Raw genomic sequence first — 21,851 nt, forward strand, 5'->3', positions numbered from 1 at the left:
ACCAGTGTGCTGGGCTTTTTAAACTGCTCAGCGTGTTCCTCCAGCTCTCCCCATTGGAGAGAGGTTAACGGCCACAGGTTTGCTCTCTTGTGATTCCACGGGCTTTGTTTGTGGTTCCTGTGCTTTAAAATGGTTTTTCAGGTATTCATTAATGACTGGATAAATATTACATTAGTTTAAAAAAATGGCAGTTGACAGAACTGCTGGTGTAGTCCCAAGGAGAATGGGGAGTAGACACACAGCACTTCACAGGGTTCCACTTCCCACTACTACAGGTACACAATCCTTTATCCGGACACCTAAAATCTGGAAAGCTCCAAAATTCGGCAAGTGGGTGCAGGGTGGCCAGGGGACCGGGTCGGGGTGGATACTGCAGCACAATTCGGGTGGGCTTTCCGAAATTCGGAACACACTTTCCCCCAAGGATAAAGGATCGTGTACCTGTACTACCAACTGCTCAGTTCAGCTTTAAATGACCTGTAAAAGGATCAGATGGTGTTTTTAAAAACTCACGACGGTGGTGTCTGGGCCCAAGATGGTGGCACCTGTGGTAGCAGTGGTCTTGAGGGGTTGCAGACCCTGAGGGGAAGCAAAAGACTAGCGCAGGGCACCAGAAAACAAGCAGAGGAGATGGCACAATGGGGCGGTGACCACAGCGGCAGACCAGTGAGGGTCTCTGCACAAGAACTTGCAGGCAGTGGGCTCGAAATGAGGGACCCATGCAAGCTGCTGGCAACTTGCGATAAAAGGACTCCGCCAGGCTGTGGGCTGCTTGAGACTGGCTGAAGGGGTTCCAGATATTTGAACTGGGATGCAAGAGGGTGTCAAGGGCAGGAGAGGCTTCTGAGGTGCCTCAGGCACTTGAGGCTTCCAGATCGTGTTGGAGGTTTGGATCTGGAGCTCTGGTTGCTGATGGTTTGGACTGAAGTCTATAAACCGCTTTTTGGTGGAATAGCTGGATGTATGCAGCTCCAGAGCTGGCTGTGGGTGTGTGCGAAGTGACATTCAGGTGGCAGCACTGAAAGCGTTATTCAGGTACCTTGGGAGTGCTTGGAAGTGGAGAATCCACCTACCTGAGGAGTGTTGGGTAAGTACTCCTCGGGTCAGGGTTCTCTGCTTTCAGGTGGCCTCCCAACAGCCGCATTTGGGTAGTTTAGGCAGCTTTATGTTGGGGTATTCTGGCCACCTGAAAGCAGATTTTGCCTCTGACTAAGGGGCATCAGGAAATTTCTGCTGATGGCAAATCTTTGACTGCAATTTCGTGTAATAATATATCTGTTTTATTACATGACAATGAAAAGAATCATGAATTATTCAATGAAATGAAAGAACTATGGCAAGTGTGTGTGGAGTGATATGGTATGGATAGCCATAGAAAACATGTTTTTCTGTTTGTGAGTTGGGAACTGAACAGTTGTGTAACCAGGTGATTTGACTGTACCAGTCTAGGTTGTGTCCAGGCCCTCTGTCAAAGAAGTCGCATTAGGTCAAATAATTTCCTTAGTATAACTAATACAATGAGCTTTAAAGAGTCCCTTAAATTTTTTTGTCTTGCTTTATTTTCAATGAACTTAGATTATAATTAACCATTGCAATAAAATGTGAGTGATGGGGGGATTCTGTCGATTGTATAATATGCATAATTCAAATTATATAAAGTAGCAGTGTGCTTTGATCTGAAAAGTTGTTTAATTGCATTTCACTACAGTAAATGTCCAATCCAATAAAATGCATGTGATGCAGATTGGGTGGTTGCTATATTGAGTGAATTACTACCTCTCCAATTCCCTGCAATACCAAGGAATTGGTCACCTTCCTTCCTCCACCCTTCCCCACCTTCTTCCTATCAGAATGTGTCTTTCTCAGCCTTGTGTCCCTTCCCCATCACCTCTTAACTTCTTTCTTGTTTTCACCCATGACCTGCCAGCCAATCTTTTCTTCCTCTGCACCCCTGCCCCACCCTCTTATTCAGGCATCTTCCTGGTTCTTGGTGTTCCAGATGCTGCCTGATGTGTTGTCCCTCCAGTACTTTGTTGCTGCAGTTTGCTAGCTTCTGCAGTAAAACATGAAAGTCTGCAGATGCTGTGATTATAGTTTAAAAACATAGAAGGATGGTGCGACACCTCCTGAATTTCTCCATTTGTTTTTTTTACTTCCAGCATGTGTACTTTTCACTCGTGTAAATGCTTTTGGATGCTGTGTTTGAAATTAAATGATTTAAACTTTTTAGAATAAAAACCAAGCCATGTATAAGTACTGTAACACAACATGGTGTCTGCATTATTTTGGAATTACAGAATTTGTATTTTTTAAATGGCCCCATGTTAAAGAAAATATTATTCTACAGTCTTGTGTAGGTTCCCTCCAGCTGCTAAGTATCATCAGTAACTTTGAATAAGTCACACTTGATTTCTTTCAGAAATTTCATACTAATTCTGTTAAATTCCAATGATCTTGACTCTGGAGCCTTCGTTTGCATGATTTACATTGAAGTCATTTTTTAAACCGTATTTTAACAGTTTTTGATCATAATCTTGTAACTAGTTGAAATGACTTGTTTCTGCCATTCACTTTTTTTCTCCATAAAGCCTAGAGTTAACAATTTTGCTTTCCGGTTGCTTTCCTCTGGTAAGATTTGCTGTTAAATTAGTGACTTGTTCTATTTTCTCTCATTACATTAATTTGGAAATAATTTCAAGGGCTGTACAAAATTTGTTAGTGTTTTGAGTAATTTTTCTTGGCATGGCGTGGGGAGGTAGATACAATCAGTTTTCATGGCTTAATTTTGCTTTGATTCAAACCAATGCTTTTTAAGGAGCTTTCGAGTAAGACATGAAGAGAATTGATTGTGCAGTTTTAAAAACTGGTTCAAAATGCTCACAAATGTCTTGCTCTCACTCTCCATATAATTTACTTTAAAAATGTGCCAACTGTGCTGAAACAACCATTGATATTCCTTGTTTTTCTTAAATGACAGTTTGATTTCTTCCAGAATAAGATGGATCTATTGAATGTTTAATTTTTATTGATGTTTTTAACTTCAGTGAAATAAAACTTGATTTAATTTTTCTTCTAGTCTTTTTGCTGGTGAAACATATTAACTGCTTTTTAAATGTGGTTATTGTATGGTTCTTGTTGTTAAAAGGGTTTTTGTCTTTTTTTGTAGAACAAATTCTCCACAACATAAAACAAGAGTACAAACGCATTCAGAAAAGAAGACATTTAGAAAGCTTCCTGCATCAGTCAGAGGGCAATTGTTCAAGTGAGTCGCAGTCCCAAATTCCAGTTTTAAATGGACCAGCATTGCAAGGTGTGTGATCTTTAATGTGGCTATCAAATTTCTTGCAAAATGTGTTTGATTTTTTTTTAAATCCGCAACAAAAAAAGTAATGGACACATTGAGTGTAAATGTTGCTTCCTTAGTTCAGCCTGGATCCAGTTTTAGCCAAATGAAGCCATAACATGTATAGTCCCTTGGAATGTGTTCCATTTGTGTAATGCTGAGGTACAGATATCTATACAATTGTTCTTAATGTCTTGGTTCAGTTACTAGCAGATAGGGATAGTGGAAAGCTTTTGTAATTAAGTTATAGTGCAATGGCAGTTTAATCAAATGATTGTGATAGCAAGGTATTAAATGTCCATAAGGTTTGTATTACCATTCAGTTAGTTGAAACGTGCAGAATATCATCCTTGTTTGCAATGTTTTTCTTCTGTGAGAATGGATTTTAACACTAAACTTCTTTTATGTGAGGTTTTACTTCAAGTGTACTCTAGGGGAAAATAACAATCCTGGATATTATTTCAAGATGATCTAAAATTTTGTTGTTAATTTAGGGTTTTTCAAAGCTTAAATTAATAATTAATGTAGTTGTACTGAATAGTGTTGGAGATTGAACTTCCGTGGAGCTTTTTTTTAAAAAAAAACTTCTCTTAAAAGCAGCCTGCACTATCCTAGGGTTGCCAAAAGAGATTAGGAAAAATATTGTGGAATGAATGCTGGCTATACTGTATCTCCAAAATAATTTGGATTAAATTAATGTTTCAAACAATCAGGGCCTTTCTAAAATGTACAACTTTGTGCTCCCTTGATATCAGATTCTGTGCTCCATGTCTAATCTCACACACTGCTGTTGATAACACTGAATTGCAGATGTCCCCATGAAATGAACATATTTACAATCTTCAGAGTTGCACTAGAATGGGGATTGTCACACTTCACAATGCTATGTAGAAATACTTTGCATTAATTCATATTAATGCAAGACTTTTTAATCCCTATACACAGTCAAAAAAATTAGAAGGGCCAATTTGTATGATCTCTCTTGATTTCTATCTTCCTAGACTTTGTTTGCAAATGTGAAACTTGCAGAGATGGAATTCTTTTGATTTCTTTTTGGGCAAATTCTACATGGAACCTTTCAAATTATTTTAACCCAGGAAATGTTCATAACACAAGATCATTTTAGATGGTGAACCCTGGATGTTTGGACTTTTTTCCAGAATCGGGGGTAAAGAGATTGGGTAGAGAAAAATAATGGGACTATTGGTAAAAATGATCTAGGAACACAATGTATAAAACACTCTTCCTGTCATTGTTGCTATTAATGGCAAAATCCTTTTGGAATGGGGAGGGGTGAAATCCTTTTGTGAATTTGAAGTAGGGGGCAGTAGGAGGGGAGGAATTGGGTAGCAGTCCCTTGGAGAATCTAATTGATTTAATAATTCTCACCTTGTTGCTCTTTGAAGCATGGCGGGGTGGCACAATTGGTGCAATCCTATTACAGCAACCTGGGTTAAATCTGTAGTTTTGCATGGGCTTTCTCCAGTGTTCCAAAGACACCTGGAGTTGGTAGATTATTTAGATGGCATCATCTTGTGGACAGGAATGGCCTGTTACTGTGCAGTATTTCTAAATTCAGTAAGGCCTTTTCATAATAAAGTTCTGTAGCCCTGTGAGTCATGAACTGCTTGAGGCTGGTTTACTAATCTGCTTGGTTGAATTAAATTCTAAAGACTTAAGATTCTGTTACTAATTGTTGGTTTTACTTGATTACCAAGTAATCAAGTTGTAAAATGTTGCCATTCCGATTCAAAATTTGTACAATGTTTACTACAAAATAAAAATAAAAATCCATAAACACTATTACTTTGTCACATTTTCCACATGCCTGTTTGCACATTATTACTGTTTTAATGCTCCTTCAGTTTTTTATCAATCTTTAATACTTGTGTGAAAGGGTAAGTGGTTTGTTGGATATTATGGTTATTGTGCTTCTATGTCAAAAGAATTGGATTCTGTGAGAGTAAAACGGGCATGTAGAAAGGATGATGATTAGTTGTGAGAGATCAGACCGATTGATATTTCTGTGAATTTGTGTGTGGAAGTGGATGGAGTGAGATCAGTGGAGTTCTCAAATGTCAATTCCAGGACTTGAAATTTGACAAGATAGCTGGACTGGGGGGTGGGCAGGGGCGGGGAGGCGAAGCAAGGGGAGAGAGTCAAGGGCACGAGGATGTGGAGGACTGATTAGCCAGGAGGACAAGTTATTACAAGACTGGAAGTGGTTTTTGATTGATCTGGAAATTAAGGCTGTTCCAAGACCCAATGTAAATCATTGGGATAAGATGGTACAATGGCACTTCTGTTCTCGCATGATGTGCTGCCAGAGGAGCCGAGCCATATTATGTACTAATGCTTGAATAGCATCTCAGAATCTGTTTTCAATTGATTTGAATAATCAAGGCAAATAATGAAAAAGAACATTTTCTTAAGCCACATAGGATGTTTTGGTTATTACATATGGGTGTTCATAAAACCAACTCCTCATGCCCTTTAAAATGGGCATAAGCCACCTTGGACTGCTGAACCCCTCCTGATAAAGTTACTTCAGGGTCAACTCACAATTATTTATCATCATACTATGCTGGCAAGGTAAAGACAAGATGGTGTTTCTCCAGGTCCATAGAACGTGTATTCATAAATATAAGTTAGAATAGAAGTTAAACACATTAAAATATTAAGACATACAGTAACAGTCCATGGTACCCTATCCTCAAATGTTCTGGGATACAGGTTTGGGGAGGAGGGAAATAGCTGTTAGCCAATCTGGGTGCAAGGGCCTAAGCACTGCAGTACCTTTTACCAGATGGCAGAAGGGAGAACAGATTACATGAGTGTTTGGGAGTCCTTCAAGGATTTTTTTTATTTTGCCTGCATCAAGTGTTGTGTATGACCTTCATGGTAAGAAGTGTGTCCTTACTGATCTTTTCTGCTGATGTCATTATCCTCTGTAGGGTCGCAGTCCGAGGAGGTACAGCTTCCAAACCAGGTGGTGATGCAGTTGCACAGGATACTCTCAAGGCATCCTCTGTAGAATTTAGTGAGGATGGAGGGTGGGAGATAAACTTAGCTTCTGCAGGAAATAGAGGTGCTGCTTGGTTAACCAATCTCTGGTGATGCCACACCACTTGTATTCAGTTCTGGTCATCTCATTATTGGCAAGATTTGGAAGCTATGGAGAGGGTGCAGAGATTTACCAGGATGTTGCCTGGATTAGAAAATAAGTTGTATGAGACAGCAGTGATGACAGAATGGGAGTATATTTCAAAGATGAGCTTATGTGACTTCACAGGGAGTCTGCAGATAGTGGTGTTCCCAGGTGTCATCTGCCTTTAATGTTGGTGTTGTGTTTTGTCGGTTTGAAACCTGGTGTTGGAGTGGCTGAGGTGATGATTCTTGTACATCTCGACAACTATTGACTAAATGCATAACTTTTGCACTGCCCTTCAGCCATCAATTTCTACTAATCCTAATTCTATATTTTATTCTCCCAAGTTATCAATTTTTTTGTTCTATCGTCCTTGTGGGTCTGGGGCAATTAGCAATGCTGAACTGACCTACCAACTTGCATGTCTTTGGAACATAGGAGGAAACTAGAGCACCAAGGGTCTCTGAGGCAGCTCTATGCTATTGTTGCCAAAACTGAAAACCCTCCAGTGTCTTTGCACACTTAATGGAGAAAAAGTTTTGGAAGGTCATTGTTTTGCTGGGCTCATCTGGGTAAATGGTGACTATTCTATCACAGCCCTGACTTCTGCTTTTCATAGATAGCAGTCCATTTCCTGATAATCTTTCCACATGCCCATCCTTTGCTATCTTCTTGGCTTATCCAATTTAGTTTTCCAGGTGGTACCAGAACTAGAGAGGATGATATGTAGAGGTGTACAAAGTCATGAGAGCAACGAATAAGTTGCTGGTTGGGTGGATGGAGGGGGAAGGAAGTCTAAAGCTAGATTTAAAGTGAGGGTAGAAATATTTGAAAGGGATTTGAGGGGTACCTTCAGGGTGGTGTCTATATTGAACAAGCTAGTAGTAGGTGTAATTGTAATATTCAAAAGATGCATGGGCATATGGATAGTTTGGAGGGATATTAGTTGAATGCAGGCAAATGATATTAGCAGGTAGGCTGAGCAGTATGGACAAGTTGGGCTGAAGGGTTTGCTTTTATGCAACAAAACTAACTGTTGGTGTTAGTGTCATTAGATGTCAAAGGTAGGTTTTTGTTGGATGTTTAACATATTCTACTGCATTTGTTTTGGGAGGTTGTGATGTTTATTTCCTAAAGGTGACTTTAGCCCTATAGTCTATAGTCACTATAGACTGGAAGAGAAGATTCCTTTTGACAATTTCTATAAACTGCATGATTATAAAATTGTATTTTAGTTCTATTTGCAATCTTTTGACAAATAGTATAGAATCCTTGTGTACTTTGCATGTTCAGCCACTTGTATTGCATTTTCGTAACCCAATTTTCCTACATTTGACTAACTGCTTCAAAGTAATTTGCAGTAAAATTCTTTGATTCATTGAGACCTCATTAAACTTATGAACACAGGTCGGTTATCATAAGATAGTGGAGCAGAAGTTGGCCCATCGAACATGCACTGCCATTCTAATTATGAGTGGGTCCATCCTCTCACTCAGTCCCATTCTCTCCATAACCTTTGATGCTCCAACTAATCAAAAACCTGTCAATCTCTGCCTTAAATACATCCAACGACCTCTCTTTCATGGGCACCTGTGGCAATGAGTCCCACCGACTCGAGACCCTTTGACCAAAGAAATTTTCTGCTTCTGTTTTAAATTGACTCCTTTTCATCCTGAAGTTATTTATGGTCTCTTGTCCTAGAATCCCATACCATGGGAAACATCTTCTCCAGTCCAAGCCTTACAGCATTCAAAATGCTTCTGAGGTCGTCCCTCATCCTGCTGTATTCCAACGTGTACAGTCCTAGAGGTGATGATCAGTCCTCTTGTGCTAAGTCTTTCATTCCTGGTATCATTTTAGTAAATCTCCTCTGAACCCTCTCCAACACCAGGATGTCTTTTCTCAAATAAGGTTCCCAAAACTGTACACAATACTCTGAAAGGCCTCACCAGTGCTTTATAGCTTCAACATTACATACCTACTCTTCTACACTAATCCGCTAGAAATGAATGCCAGCATTGCATTCACCACCTTTGCCACCAACTCCTCCTGGAGGTTAACTGTTAGAGTATCCTGCAAAAGGACTTTTGCAAGTCCCTTTGCACCTTGGAATTTTGAATTTTCTCCCCATTTAAAAAAAAAAAACCTGCCTGTCCATTTCTTCTACCAAAGTGCATGACTGTGCACTTTCCAACTTTGTATTTCATCTGCCACCTCTCTGCCCATTCTCCGAATCTATCCAAGTCTCTGCAGCCTTATTTAGCCACCAAGTCCATAGTTCAAATCATTTATATACAACCTAAAAAGAAGCTGCCCCAACACTGACCCTGCATAATACTAGGTAAAAAGGTCCATTATTGCCACATAATGCTACATTTAGAATGTAACATGCCTGAAATTCTTTAACTTTTGTCCACTGTAAAGCAGACAGTCGCCACTTTGTCCAGCGCCCCTCACAGAAACCAACAACACCTGGTGTTCCTAGGCAATCTCCCCTCCAAGTACTGACCAGTGCTATGCCTGCTTAGCTTCCAAGATCAGACAATCCCAGACATATTCAGGCTATTAGAGTAGAGTAACTGGTAGCCAACCAGAGTAGGATTCCTTTATTCCTACTGTGTCCGGCCAATCGGCCATGCTGTATCCTTCCATGCAAGATGCAGTATATTAAAGTGCATAGGGAGCATTGGAGAATAATGGATTCTGAGAAGTGACCTATCTGGTTTGCTACCTCTTGTACATTTGTGTATTTTTAATAAACCACAGGCACTTCAACTGGATCATTGTCACCACAGTCCAAGAAAGACCAGCCGTTGTTCACATTGAGACAAGTTGGAATAATTTGTGAACGTCTGATTAAAGAGAGAGAGGAGAAAATCCGTGAAGAATATGAAGAAATACTGGATACAAAGCTGGCAGGTACATTCTGATGTGTGGATCTAAAAATTCTGTAGGATAGAATCTTAAAATTGACCTAAAGTTTTAGGTTGAAAGCAGAATTGAAGCCAGAGATGATTAAAGCTGTAGTTTTCATTGTCCTGAAGCAATGTTGACAATCCATTTCCCTCATGAATACAGCCTGACCCACTGAGTTCCACCAGCAGTTTGTTTTATTTCTTTGTGTCCTTTTGGCAGAGATGACATAATGGTTTACTGATTGAATACTACTCCGGGGTGGCCAACATTTTAATTTTTGGACAGACAGCATGGTAACAGGCTATTTCTGCCCAATTGACCTACACCCCTGGTACATACTCATGGGCTGAAATGGCCTGTTGCTGTCTGTCTAAATTAAAAGGTTGGCCACTCCTGACCTGCATTCATAGTGCTAAGGAATATCTAAATTTCTGAGAACAGCTTGGCCAGATGGAAATTTGAACGTTGGAGATTTTTTGGCGAAATTGAGCAACCGTTTTAAACCTTTTTTTGTGCAGAAACTGCTCACCCTCTTCCAATAGTAACACGGGGCCTGCTGCAAATAGCAGTGAAATGGCTTTTATTACGTTGGGTCCCATTTGGTGTGAAATATTGCAAAATACATTGCACTATCACCAATAGCAAGGAAAATACTAGCTGGTCTTGCACAAGTCAGATATTTAAAATGCATTGAGGTAAAGATTAAGGCAGTGGTCTGGAGTAATTATAGTTTTAATTTGCATTACTATAATTTGGAACTGTTTTAATAGTTTCTAAGTTTTAATAGTGGCATTTTGTTTCACTTTGAAGTTTAAATGTGATAATCTGATTCTGCTGTGGCTTTAAATTAATAGTTGTGATACTCTTAACCTGAGTTGAGTAGATGCTAAATGATTCTTTGCTGCATCAGATTTATTTGGTTCTAAACTTGTAACATTTTGTGTGTCTAATGAAGAACTAAATGAGCACTTACCTGTGTGAAATTTGATTATTATTCGAGCAATGGGAGTTGGTGAGTCAACGTGAGGTCCCATCTGCGCATGCGCAGCCATTCCTTTACAGTCCAAGCCACTGAACTTAAATGAGCTAAATTACACGAACCTGTGACTGAACATGTTTATTGCAACCGAAACATCTTTATCCATAAACAAGAAAAAGAGGGGAAGGGAGAGGTGGGCACCTTGACTCACCAACTCCCATTTATTGAATAATAATCAAACTTTGCACAGTTAAGTGCTCATTTAACTCTTAATTATTCTTCGCAATGTACGTGAGTTCACCAACGTGAGAGTTTGTAGCTCAGTGGCTTATCCCCTACAAGTTGTCCGACAGACCATAATCAGTTCAATGTGTCCCCTTCCCCCGGCCTTGTTCAATCTGCTGCTTGTAGAATGGAAGCAGTGAAACAGCCTCTTTGAGTTTAAAGGTTTATCATAGAACTTATTAAACGTTCTCTCATTGCTCCATCCTGCCTGGCAAAGGATATCCCATATAGGGACCTAGTCCCTATTGGCTACCGAGATCACTGAGAAATATCCACTCCAGCCACTCTCATGACCTCCCGCAGCCATCTGGCCAACTGATGCAGTTTTTTTAATAACATATAAACAGGTATTTCTCATTTAGTCTAATATGTTTTGCACATACAACATCTTTTTAAACAATCCAACATAATCTTTCATCTTTCCCATATGCATACAATGAAAATTCTGCCCAATTCTCCCTTGCCTGTTATGTTTCAAAATGTCTAACTTGAATGCTTACACTGTCCTCCTTCCAACAGATATGGTCCATATGACTGTGAGACAAAGTTTGTACCCTCTGGGCTGATGTCAAGGCCACCAGCATTATCAGCTTATGGGACAAGCTACGTAAAGCCAAAATGGAAGTTGGTGACAGTTGCCTTAGATAGTCCAAAACAATCTTTACATCCAAAACTGGTGTACCGGAGGACGCAAGTGGAACACTCCTTTTATAAATCTTTTGATCAGGGGTTGGTTCATCATCTCATGCTCAGAGTCCTGGAGTGTCAAGAAAGCAGCCAACACACTCTTTGCTGTATTCACCGCTCTGTAGCTGGCTCCCTGCAAATGAAATATATCCGTTAGAAAACTCAGTGTGCCTCCGATAGAGGCTGACTGTTCATTCAGCCCGACTTGGGCACAGTGCTTTTCCATTTCCTCACATGGGAGGCATACTGTTTCTGAGTAGACTTTCTCCAAGACGTCCGCAGGATGTCCAGAGTTCAAGGCTGTAGAGCTTTTATGTTAATCCTTGCTCTCCGATCCTGCAACCTAACAGATTTAAGTGAGACAATGGCCGAGACCCCTGCTTTTTGTGAATATCAATAGAGTCCCCACCATAAGCCTAAGGAATACGTGGAGCTATCATTGGGAAGGCCAATTAGACACAACCAGCAATCCCGAGGCAGTCTTCCTGTGTCTTATTCAGGCACGTTGCCACGAAGGCGAACGGGGGAAATACATAAAAGTTAAACTTTGACCAGTCTTGGGTAAAGGCGTCAATGAACTCTGCTTGGGGATCCGGCAGCCAGGACACGAACCTTGGAACATGGGCATTAAGCCTGGATGTGAACAAATCTATCTTCAAAATGCCAAAGGTGTCCGATAGCCGTTTAAAAAATATTTCTTACCCAGAGTCCACTCAGTGCTATCATTGGATTTCCTGGACATCAGGTCTGCCTGTAGATCTGACCTGCCAGGTTGGTGGCAGTAACCCAAATGCTCCTCTGAATGCACCAGTGACAAGTCTCAATGGTTAACTTGCTACAGGAAAGAGATTTAAGACCTCCCATATTATTGAAGTAGGCCACAGCTGAAGTGTTATCCAACCTTAGCAGTACATGAATATCAGCTTCCCTTGCACAGAAAGACTTGAGTGCTAGAAACCCTGCTAGCATTTCCAAATAATTGATGACTGATTTAGAGGCCTCCCTGAGCTCTATGTCGATCCATCTGCCCCCAGTAGAGACCTTTAGATTCATGGCTTCCCAACTGTCGCCACTGGCATCTGACCTGATCTCCAGGTCCACCTTTCTGAGTTTGATTCTTTCATAAGCCCGTGAGATGTGGTCGATGCACCATACCAGGTTGGATCTGGCCTCACTAGTTAGCCTCATGGGCCTGTCAAAATGCCCCCTAGCTGCCTTAAGAGCAGATATTTTGTCCCTTTCCAGGAACCTATAATTTAGTGGGTCATGTACCACTGGGAAAGCTGCCACCAGTTTCCCAATCAACTTGGCCACTTATGGCAGGATGACACTCTGTCATGAGCCCTCTGCAGGCTGTCCTGATTTTTGTCGCTTTATCCTCTAGCAGGGTAAGTCTCATCATGTCTTCTGTATTAATAATGAAGCCGAGGAATTTTAACCTCTTGGAAAGCACCAACACTGATTTCTCAGGATGTATAAGAAACCCCACATGGTTTAATAATCTTGGTGGCTGCTTCTGCCCTTTCTGTCTCCTCGAACGATCTACCCACGATAAGAGTATCATCTAGGTAACCCGTTACCATGTGTCCCTCTTTCCTGAGGTTGGCAAACACAGGCTTCAATAACTTGTTAAATGTTCTGGGTCCTGAGCTCTGCCCATTCGGCAAAGCTTTGTACTGCCATAGCTCTCCCTTCCAGGAAAATTTCAAGAACTTCCTGAGCTGTGGGCAGATTGCAACCGAATAATATGCATCTTGCAAATCTTTTGAGCCATGTAATAGCCCTTGTCTAACATCGGCATCACAGAATATGTTATCCATTTTAAAATGCCTGTACAAGATGCATTCGTTAAGATCCGATAGATCCAGTATCACTCTAGTGCTTTCACTTCTTTTGGGTTGCGTGCGGATGTTTTCATGGCTACAACGTTCAATAACGTTTTTCCTTTTAATGCCATGATGTCAGCATGCACAGCCTCTGTCGGTTGTGGTCTGTGCATATATGTATATAGACCCTTCCTCTTTACCGGAGGGGATTTCTGTGGATCAAATTCTATCTTCTACCCCTTCACTGCCAAATAGAGACATCAGTGGTAATATTACACCATCTATCATAGAATAGCGTTAATTGACCGCAAACCTTTAAAGCCATGTAATTATCAAGAGTACTCAACTGTAAATGTGTAGTGTTCACTTCCTTGACCCACCTAGTCTGCGGGCTGCTGCATTCTGGGCCCACTTCCGCGAAACACTTTGAGCGGCAAAATTCTGCTGCCGCTGTAGCCACAGAGGGTGTTGCCCTAAAAGAGGCCAGTTGGCTGTAGCCGCTTGGAGTGGGGAAACCACCTCGGATAACCCGCTTAAATTCCCCCACGTACCTGCAATAGGGGTGAAACTTAACAGGTTCTCTTGCCTGTGCTCTCAGACCCCTGACCATGCCAGCCGCTGCCCTCTGCTGCTTATTCAAATCTTTCACCTGTTTGTTGAGATCGTCACCAAATAGAAATTTTGTTATAGGATGGATGGTCTGCACAAATGAGCATATCTTGCATTTTAGGTTGGGCCTCATCAGCTCCTTCTTGAAGGCATTCAGTTGATGGTTTGCATGGGATAACAGCCCCAAAGCATCTTGTTGAGTGTCCGATAAATTGTGTGTGTTTGTGCAAATGGAGTGATACCTTTAACCAGTGACCCCCGTAGCCTTTGCAGTTTCATGTCTTTTGCCTTTGTGGGGACCTTCAAATTGTCCCATGTTGCAGGGTTTACTTTGGGCACCTCCAACAGAGGGCAGTTAACGGGGCAGGGGTACTTGATGGATTCTTCTAGTACCGTCTCCTGAAAAGCATTTGACACCATATTATAGACCCTGCAATATCTTCCTCTAGTGGCTGGCCGATACCCTCCGGTACAGCAAACTTCGCAGCAATAGTTGGTATATGGCTCTCATCCTGACTGGCCTGAGCAATGTATGGGGATTTGGGTGACTTGGCCTCCATTACCGGCCCTTCATCTTCCCATGTATAATCATAAATCTCCTCCCCCTGCTCTGATGGCATAGAAAACCTGCTCACCATGGCCATCACCAGTTCCTCTAATTTGTCCAGACAACTTACAATTTCATTGCTGGTTGAGGCCTCTGATCTCTGGCAGGCCTTGCTCTTTAGCCCCGATTTGAGTGGGCAGAGACCTCTTCCTTTGGGCTTTTTCTGGTTGTTCTTGCCTGTTGAGTGAGCAGCTTCACTACACGACGTGTTAAGTTTGACACAGATCCTACCTGCTCTTGTGCGGGGTACTCTCCCTCGCTGCCACTCGATAGACTGAGGTCCAATTGTCTTGTGCTGCAGCACTGCTTGCTTTTTGAGACCCCCGACTTCCACGAAGCCAGATTGGTGCAGCCAGACTTGGACCCCACCTTCAGCAAAGGTAGGCCACTGCTGCCTGATCCCACCCCCAATGGAGGTAGATTGGCCTTGCTGCTCCTCAGCTGGGACACTGTACCCCAGCAGGCCCGCTGGATTTTTGGTGCTAACGAAGTGCCATGGTGCCTCTTGGAGGCCTTCCTCCTCGGGTTCTTGCTGCCCTGCCTTTGCCCCAGCCCCTCATCAGGACCCAGGAGCCTCCTGCTGGTTGTCCCGGATTTTTTACTGCTACCCTCCTCCGGTGAGCTCATTCGGGGGTTTGATTCCATTTTGTGGATTGCACTCTTGTGATCTCCCTCAGGGCTCTGCTCCTGCAGGCCCACTAAGTTGGGGCTTTTTTTGTGATCGCTCTACTGTGATTTTTCCCCCCCCCCCCCACACCCCACTGATTCAGCACTTTTGCTCCCACGCTAAAAACACGTGCTGCTCCTTGCAAGTCAACGGATGTATTGGCTGTGCATGCACGGTTGGGATCTCACGTTGGCGATTCTACGTACATTGCGAAGAATAATAATAAACTGTACAAATGCACCAAATTCTGTCTTGCTGCAGCCACACAGGAATGTAAATGCACCAATAGTGTCAATTAAGTTCCATAATGAGCCATGTGATTAATATAAATGTTCAGCGCAGTTAGTGCAAAAACAAAAGCTTCAGTCAGGCACACATCTTTTGGTGGTACTGGAGTATTTTATGGCGAGATTGAAGAGCGAGGGAGGGGTTAAAAACCTGCACAAGAGGGGTAAAAACTCCTTCAATCTGGAGGTGCTAAATTGAAGCTTTTGTACCTTTTTGCCTAAAGGCAACAGTAAGACAGTAATCATGAGTGGATGATGGGGATTCTTTGCTGCCTTCTTTTACTTTCACTGTTGACTTAACTGGCTCTAGGAGAACATACCTATGCGGATTCCCCAGAAACTGGAGCTCTTGGCCCTCTCCACTGCTGTTGTGCCAATGAAGATCTTGACACTCAAGCACCCTTCTTAATCAGGACTTTGCTAAGGCCAGGAATGCATTTTGTCTGTCATTGCTGGCACCGCCCTAGCGGTCAGTGGCACCGCCCTAGCGGTCAGTGGCACCGCCCTAGCGGTCAGTGGCACCGCCCTAGCGGTCAGTGGCACCGCCCTAGCGGTCAGTGGCACCGCCCTAGCGGTCAGTGGCACCGCCCTAGCGGTCAGTGGCACCGCCCTAGCGGTCAGTGGCACCGCCCTAGCGGTCAGTGGCACCGCCCTAGCGGTCAGTGGCACCGCCCTAGCGGTCAGTGGCACCGCCCTAGCGGTCAGTGGCACCGCCCTAGCGGTCAGTGGCACCGCCCTAGCGGTCAGTGGCACCGCCCTAGCGGTCAGTGGCACCGCCCTAGCGGTCAGTGGCACCGCCCTAGCGGTCAGTGGCACCGCCCTAGCGGTCAGTGGCACCGCCCTAGCGGTCAGTGGCACCGCCCTAGCGGTCAGTGGCACCGCCCTAGCGGTCAGTGGCACCGCCCTAGCGGTCAGTGGCACCGCCCTAGCGGTCAGTGGCACCGCCCTAGCGGTCAGTGGCACCGCCCTAGCGGTCAGTGGCACCGCCCTAGCGGTCAGTGGCACCGCCCTAGCGGTCAGTGGCACCGCCCTAGCGGTCAGTGGCACCGCCCTAGCGGTCAGTGGCACCGCCCTAGCGGTCAGTGGCACCGCCCTAGCGGTCAGTGGCACCGCCCTAGCGGTCAGTGGCACCGCCCTAGCGGTCAGTGGCACCGCCCTAGCGGTCAGTGGCACCGCCCTAGCGGTCAGTGGCACCGCCCTAGCGGTCAGTGGCACCGCCCTAGCGGTCAGTGGCACCGCCCTAGCGGTCAGTGGCACCGCCCTAGCGGTCAGTGGCACCGCCCTAGCGGTCAGTGGCACCGCCCTAGCGGTCAGTGGCACCGCCCTAGCGGTCAGTGGCACCGCCCTAGCGGTCAGTGGCACCGCCCTAGCGGTCAGTGGCACCGCCCTAGCGGTCAGTGGCACCGCCCTAGCGGTCAGTGGCACCGCCCTAGCGGTCAGTGGCACCGCCCTAGCGGTCAGTGGCACCGCCCTAGCGGTCAGTGGCACCGCCCTAGCGGTCAGTGGCACCGCCCTAGCGGTCAGTGGCACCGCCCTAGCGGTCAGTGGCACCGCCCTAGCGGTCAGTGGCACCGCCCTAGCGGTCAGTGGCACCGCCCTAGCGGTCAGTGGCACCGCCCTAGCGGTCAGTGGCACCGCCCTAGCGGTCAGTGGCACCGCCCTAGCGGTCAGTGGCACCGCCCTAGCGGTCAGTGGCACCGCCCTAGCGGTCAGTGGCACCGCCCTAGCGGTCAGTGGCACCGCCCTAGCGGTCAGTGGCACCGCCCTAGCGGTCAGTGGCACCGCCCTAGCGGTCAGTGGCACCGCCCTAGCGGTCAGTGGCACCGCCCTAGCGGTCAGTGGCACCGCCCTAGCGGTCAGTGGCACCGCCCTAGCGGTCAGTGGCACCGCCCTAGCGGTCAGTGGCACCGCCCTAGCGGTCAGTGGCACCGCCCTAGCGGTCAGTGGCACCGCCCTAGCGGTCAGTGGCACCGCCCTAGCGGTCAGTGGCACCGCCCTAGCGGTCAGTGGCACCGCCCTAGCGGTCAGTGGCACCGCCCTAGCGGTCAGTGGCACCGCCCTAGCGGTCAGTGGCACCGCCCTAGCGGTCAGTGGCACCGCCCTAGCGGTCAGTGGCACCGCCCTAGCGGTCAGTGGCACCGCCCTAGCGGTCAGTGGCACCGCCCTAGCGGTCAGTGGCACCGCCCTAGCGGTCAGTGGCACCGCCCTAGCGGTCAGTGGCACCGCCCTAGCGGTCAGTGGCACCGCCCTAGCGGTCAGTGGCACCGCCCTAGCGGTCAGTGGCACCGCCCTAGCGGTCAGTGGCACCGCCCTAGCGGTCAGTGGCACCGCCCTAGCGGTCAGTGGCACCGCCCTAGCGGTCAGTGGCACCGCCCTAGCGGTCAGTGGCACCGCCCTAGCGGTCAGTGGCACCGCCCTAGCGGTCAGTGGCACCGCCCTAGCGGTCAGTGGCACCGCCCTAGCGGTCAGTGGCACCGCCCTAGCGGTCAGTGGCACCGCCCTAGCGGTCAGTGGCACCGCCCTAGCGGTCAGTGGCACCGCCCTAGCGGTCAGTGGCACCGCCCTAGCGGTCAGTGGCACCGCCCTAGCGGTCAGTGGCACCGCCCTAGCGGTCAGTGGCACCGCCCTAGCGGTCAGTGGCACCGCCCTAGCGGTCAGTGGCACCGCCCTAGCGGTCAGTGGCACCGCCCTAGCGGTCAGTGGCACCGCCCTAGCGGTCAGTGGCACCGCCCTAGCGGTCAGTGGCACCGCCCTAGCGGTCAGTGGCACCGCCCTAGCGGTCAGTGGCACCGCCCTAGCGGTCAGTGGCACCGCCCTAGCGGTCAGTGGCACCGCCCTAGCGGTCAGTGGCACCGCCCTAGCGGTCAGTGGCACCGCCCTAGCGGTCAGTGGCACCGCCCTAGCGGTCAGTGGCACCGCCCTAGCGGTCAGTGGCACCGCCCTAGCGGTCAGTGGCACCGCCCTAGCGGTCAGTGGCACCGCCCTAGCGGTCAGTGGCACCGCCCTAGCGGTCAGTGGCACCGCCCTAGCGGTCAGTGGCACCGCCCTAGCGGTCAGTGGCACCGCCCTAGCGGTCAGTGGCACCGCCCTAGCGGTCAGTGGCACCGCCCTAGCGGTCAGTGGCACCGCCCTAGCGGTCAGTGGCACCGCCCTAGCGGTCAGTGGCACCGCCCTAGCGGTCAGTGGCACCGCCCTAGCGGTCAGTGGCACCGCCCTAGCGGTCAGTGGCACCGCCCTAGCGGTCAGTGGCACCGCCCTAGCGGTCAGTGGCACCGCCCTAGCGGTCAGTGGCACCGCCCTAGCGGTCAGTGGCACCGAGGCATACATCTGATCGATGAGAATACATAACCTGAGGCAGTATAATGCATCTATTCCCTGTGCTCACCGAAGATTTGTGGGAATTAAGCAAACATTCAAAGTACTAGTTAAATGCAGAATGCAGTATTCTTGGCATGTAACTATTTTGTTTCCTCTGGTTGGGTTGTCATTTTGGGGATATGAGTGATCGAAGATGCTGGAGTATATGGAAGGGTGGGTTGGGGGAGGGGGCAGCTGGTAGGTTTTTTTTGTGTGAGACTGGTGAAGGGGATAGTGTTGAGAAATGTATTTGCTAGCTTTTTTTTAAACAGTCCTGAGGACCACGAAAAGGATTTTTGGAAATTGCCGGGCATGATTTTGTGGTCTCCTTTTCCGAGCCTAAGGAGAAACCAAAAACTATCGTGCTTGCCTTCACTTCCAATCAGTCACACTTGCTATTTGCTAGTTATGGAGGCAAAACAAACCTTTATATATTGGACTTAATTTCTATGACTGCATAGATGGCAAGGTGCTGTTTGAACGTGGGATGGAATGGAAGAAGTTCCATCACACTATATTGACAATAATGATGACTTGATGTGAATGTTTCTCTTTCAGAACAATATGATACTTTCGTGAAGTTCACGCACGATCAGATTATGCGACGATATGGCGAACAACCTGCGAGCTGTAAGTATATACTATGCTTTTTAAAAATAATTCTCCATTTTAATCCTTGGATTCACATTTTAGCTGATGGTGGCATACCCATGGCTGAGAGGACAAGATCCTCCAATTCAATACCCAGTTGCCTTGTGTGATTTAAGGAGCTGACTTTCCTTGAGAAAACTTCTGAAACGCAGGGCTTTTAAACTCGATCACCATTCCACCACCTGATACACTATCGTGGGCATGCCATGGTTTGTTTTGCCATCGGGAACTGTCTTCACAGAAAATTTCCTTTTGTCAGTAAAGGGGGTGCGGAGGGGACACTAACTTGATTTGTTTCAGCATATTGTAAACATTTCACTAGAAATGCAAAAAACTATGATTTCTAATCTTAACTGTGGCTACATTAGCTTTGTATCGTGGACCAACAAATGAGCCTCCAGTTATTATCAGTTGCGCAATTCAAGATTGCAAGATGAGTAGAGGCTAAATAAAACCAAACCTGCTGGAGAAATTCAGCAGATAACCAAGGGGGTGATTGGTGGGAGGGGATGAGTGGACAAAGGAGATTATGGAAAGCGGGAATGGGAAGATTTGCCTGGTGGGATCCCATTGTAGGTGACGGAAATTGTGAAGAGTAGTATTTTGACTGTGAAGGCTGTTGCGGAGCAAACTGAGGACAAGGGGAACCCTGTCCTTATTGCAGTGTGGGTGTGGCGTGGGCAGAGCAGGTGTAAGGGCAATGTAGATGAGGGATTAGTTAATGGCAGTAGAGGGGAGGCCATATATTTTTGAAGGGTAGGATGTCTCCGATGTCTTGGACGGGTAGGTACCAATTGCCCTCATGGTGCCTAACCCTGTGACTGCAAGAAGTGTTACACTTGCACCTTTTCCCTTATTCAGGGTACTTGAAAGGACTGTGAATCTGTAGGGATCATTTTCCTCATCTGGTGCTCCTGATGTGGCATCATTAGGAGGCTGGGCACAAACCTGAGATTGATTTGTTGAGCACATTCGCTCTATGCCAGTGGCCAGCCACTTTATTTCACACCCCATTGCCACACTGACATGTCTGTCAATGTCCACAAGCATTGCTAAATTGCGGTCATCTTGAAATTGGAGAACACCTTATTATGTCTTTGCACTCTTCAACCAGACAACATCAGTAGGCCTTTTCATAGACTGCCTCAGCATGGAGGCCAGCTTAAAAGCCGAATGAAAAGGTGTTTCTTGCCTTTACACGCAGTTCCACAAAAGCCTGCTCCAATGTCCCCTTTCAGCCTGTAGGCAGCTGGGGTGTTGATACAGGTTTCAGGAGGCATGGCTACTGGTTCCATGACACCATACATGCTGAGCAATGGCTGACTTTGTTACCCATAATTCCCCCAAGCAGCTGGAACTGCTGTGTTTCCCAGAACAGTTCCAGCTGCTTGGGGGATCATGAGTAGGGTAGACAGTCATTACTTTGACACTGGTGTTGACAAGCAGCCTGGTGAGGTGCTGGGGCAGCTGGCCTCCGCCGGCAGTGCCCCTGCTCTTAGGGGATCGTGGAGGGAGAGGGATGAGTGAGATGGGCTGTGGGCAGATAATATCACTGCGATGTCATCAGCCCATCCCCAGACAGCCACTTACAGCGGCATTACATTCATGCCAGGCAGCAGAGCACAGTGCTCTATCGCTGACCCTCCCACACCTCCCCACCCCTGAGAGGGATTGCAGTCGGTGCCTTGGAGTCGGCAGGGTGCATTCATGAAGGTAAGTCTCCTGGCATAAAGGCAGAGAATCTCTGCCTTTACAGTCGGTCTTTTTGACTGCATGAAAGGGCCTAATATCAACTGGTCCAATTTTCATTCACCCCCTTCCTGGTTTCTTTCTTTTGCCTTTATCTCCTCCAGCTTCCCTTCTATCAGAACGCTAACCTACTTGGCCCTCTGCCCTCTCTCCCTTGACACCTCATCTTTTTACCCACTGAATCTAGCTGTTGCCTCTTGCATGATAAAATGTCCTCCTCTGCTTTCGCGCCCCCCCCCCCCCACCTTTTTGTTTTTGGGAGATTTTCAGCATTGCTGATGAGGGGCTTAGGCCTGAAACGTTGACTGCCTTTTGTTTCCTATGAATGCTTCATGACCAGTCTAGTATTCTTCATCTGCAGATTTTTTGTTCACCTCAAGCTCAACGTGAGCTTTTTTTTGACCCTTTCCCCATTATTTTTAATGTTTGTTTGCCAATAAAACCATTTCATTTGTCAAATCAATATTATGTGACCACATGCTCAGCCAGAACAAAATGGGTTTGCATGTCACTAGTTCATTTTTATTGTACATGAAGGGGGTTACAGTTTTATTTGGGGATGTATGAATGCATTCTTTGCCATACCTTGCTTACTAGTGTCTGATCTATCAAAATGGACACTCTCAAATAAATGACCTCCATTTTTTCCCAAATTAATTCTCTCACTGACTCCAGGCTGTGGAAACCTTTCCCTTGGTTCCAATCCCCCATTTGTTTTGCAGTAATCTATGGTGCCTTGC

At 46.2% G+C, this 21,851-nt stretch overlaps 1 protein-coding gene across 3 annotated transcripts in view; it reads left to right on the forward strand.

Moving 5' to 3' along the window:
- akirin2 (akirin 2) overlaps positions 1–21,851 on the forward strand; it is a 32,766-nt gene that overhangs the window by 9,223 nt on the left and 1,692 nt on the right. For 2 of the 3 annotated variants that reach the window (XR_011340712.1, XM_069887361.1), the window contains exons 2-4: positions 3,167–3,310; positions 9,258–9,410; positions 19,270–19,341. Coding sequence is in view for 2 of the 3 variants with exons in the window: in XM_069887361.1 (XP_069743462.1) it covers positions 3,167–3,310; positions 9,258–9,410; positions 19,270–19,341 (369 nt within the window). In the remaining variant the exon portion in view is untranslated. The remainder of the gene's footprint in view (positions 1–3,166; positions 3,311–9,257; positions 9,411–19,269; positions 19,342–21,851) is intronic. The other variant, XM_069887362.1, reaches the window with a different exon arrangement.

The sequence above is a fragment of the Narcine bancroftii genome, chromosome 6 (assembly GCF_036971445.1).
Source record: "Narcine bancroftii isolate sNarBan1 chromosome 6, sNarBan1.hap1, whole genome shotgun sequence".
In the NCBI taxonomy this organism is placed as follows: Eukaryota; Metazoa; Chordata; class Chondrichthyes; order Torpediniformes; family Narcinidae; genus Narcine; species Narcine bancroftii.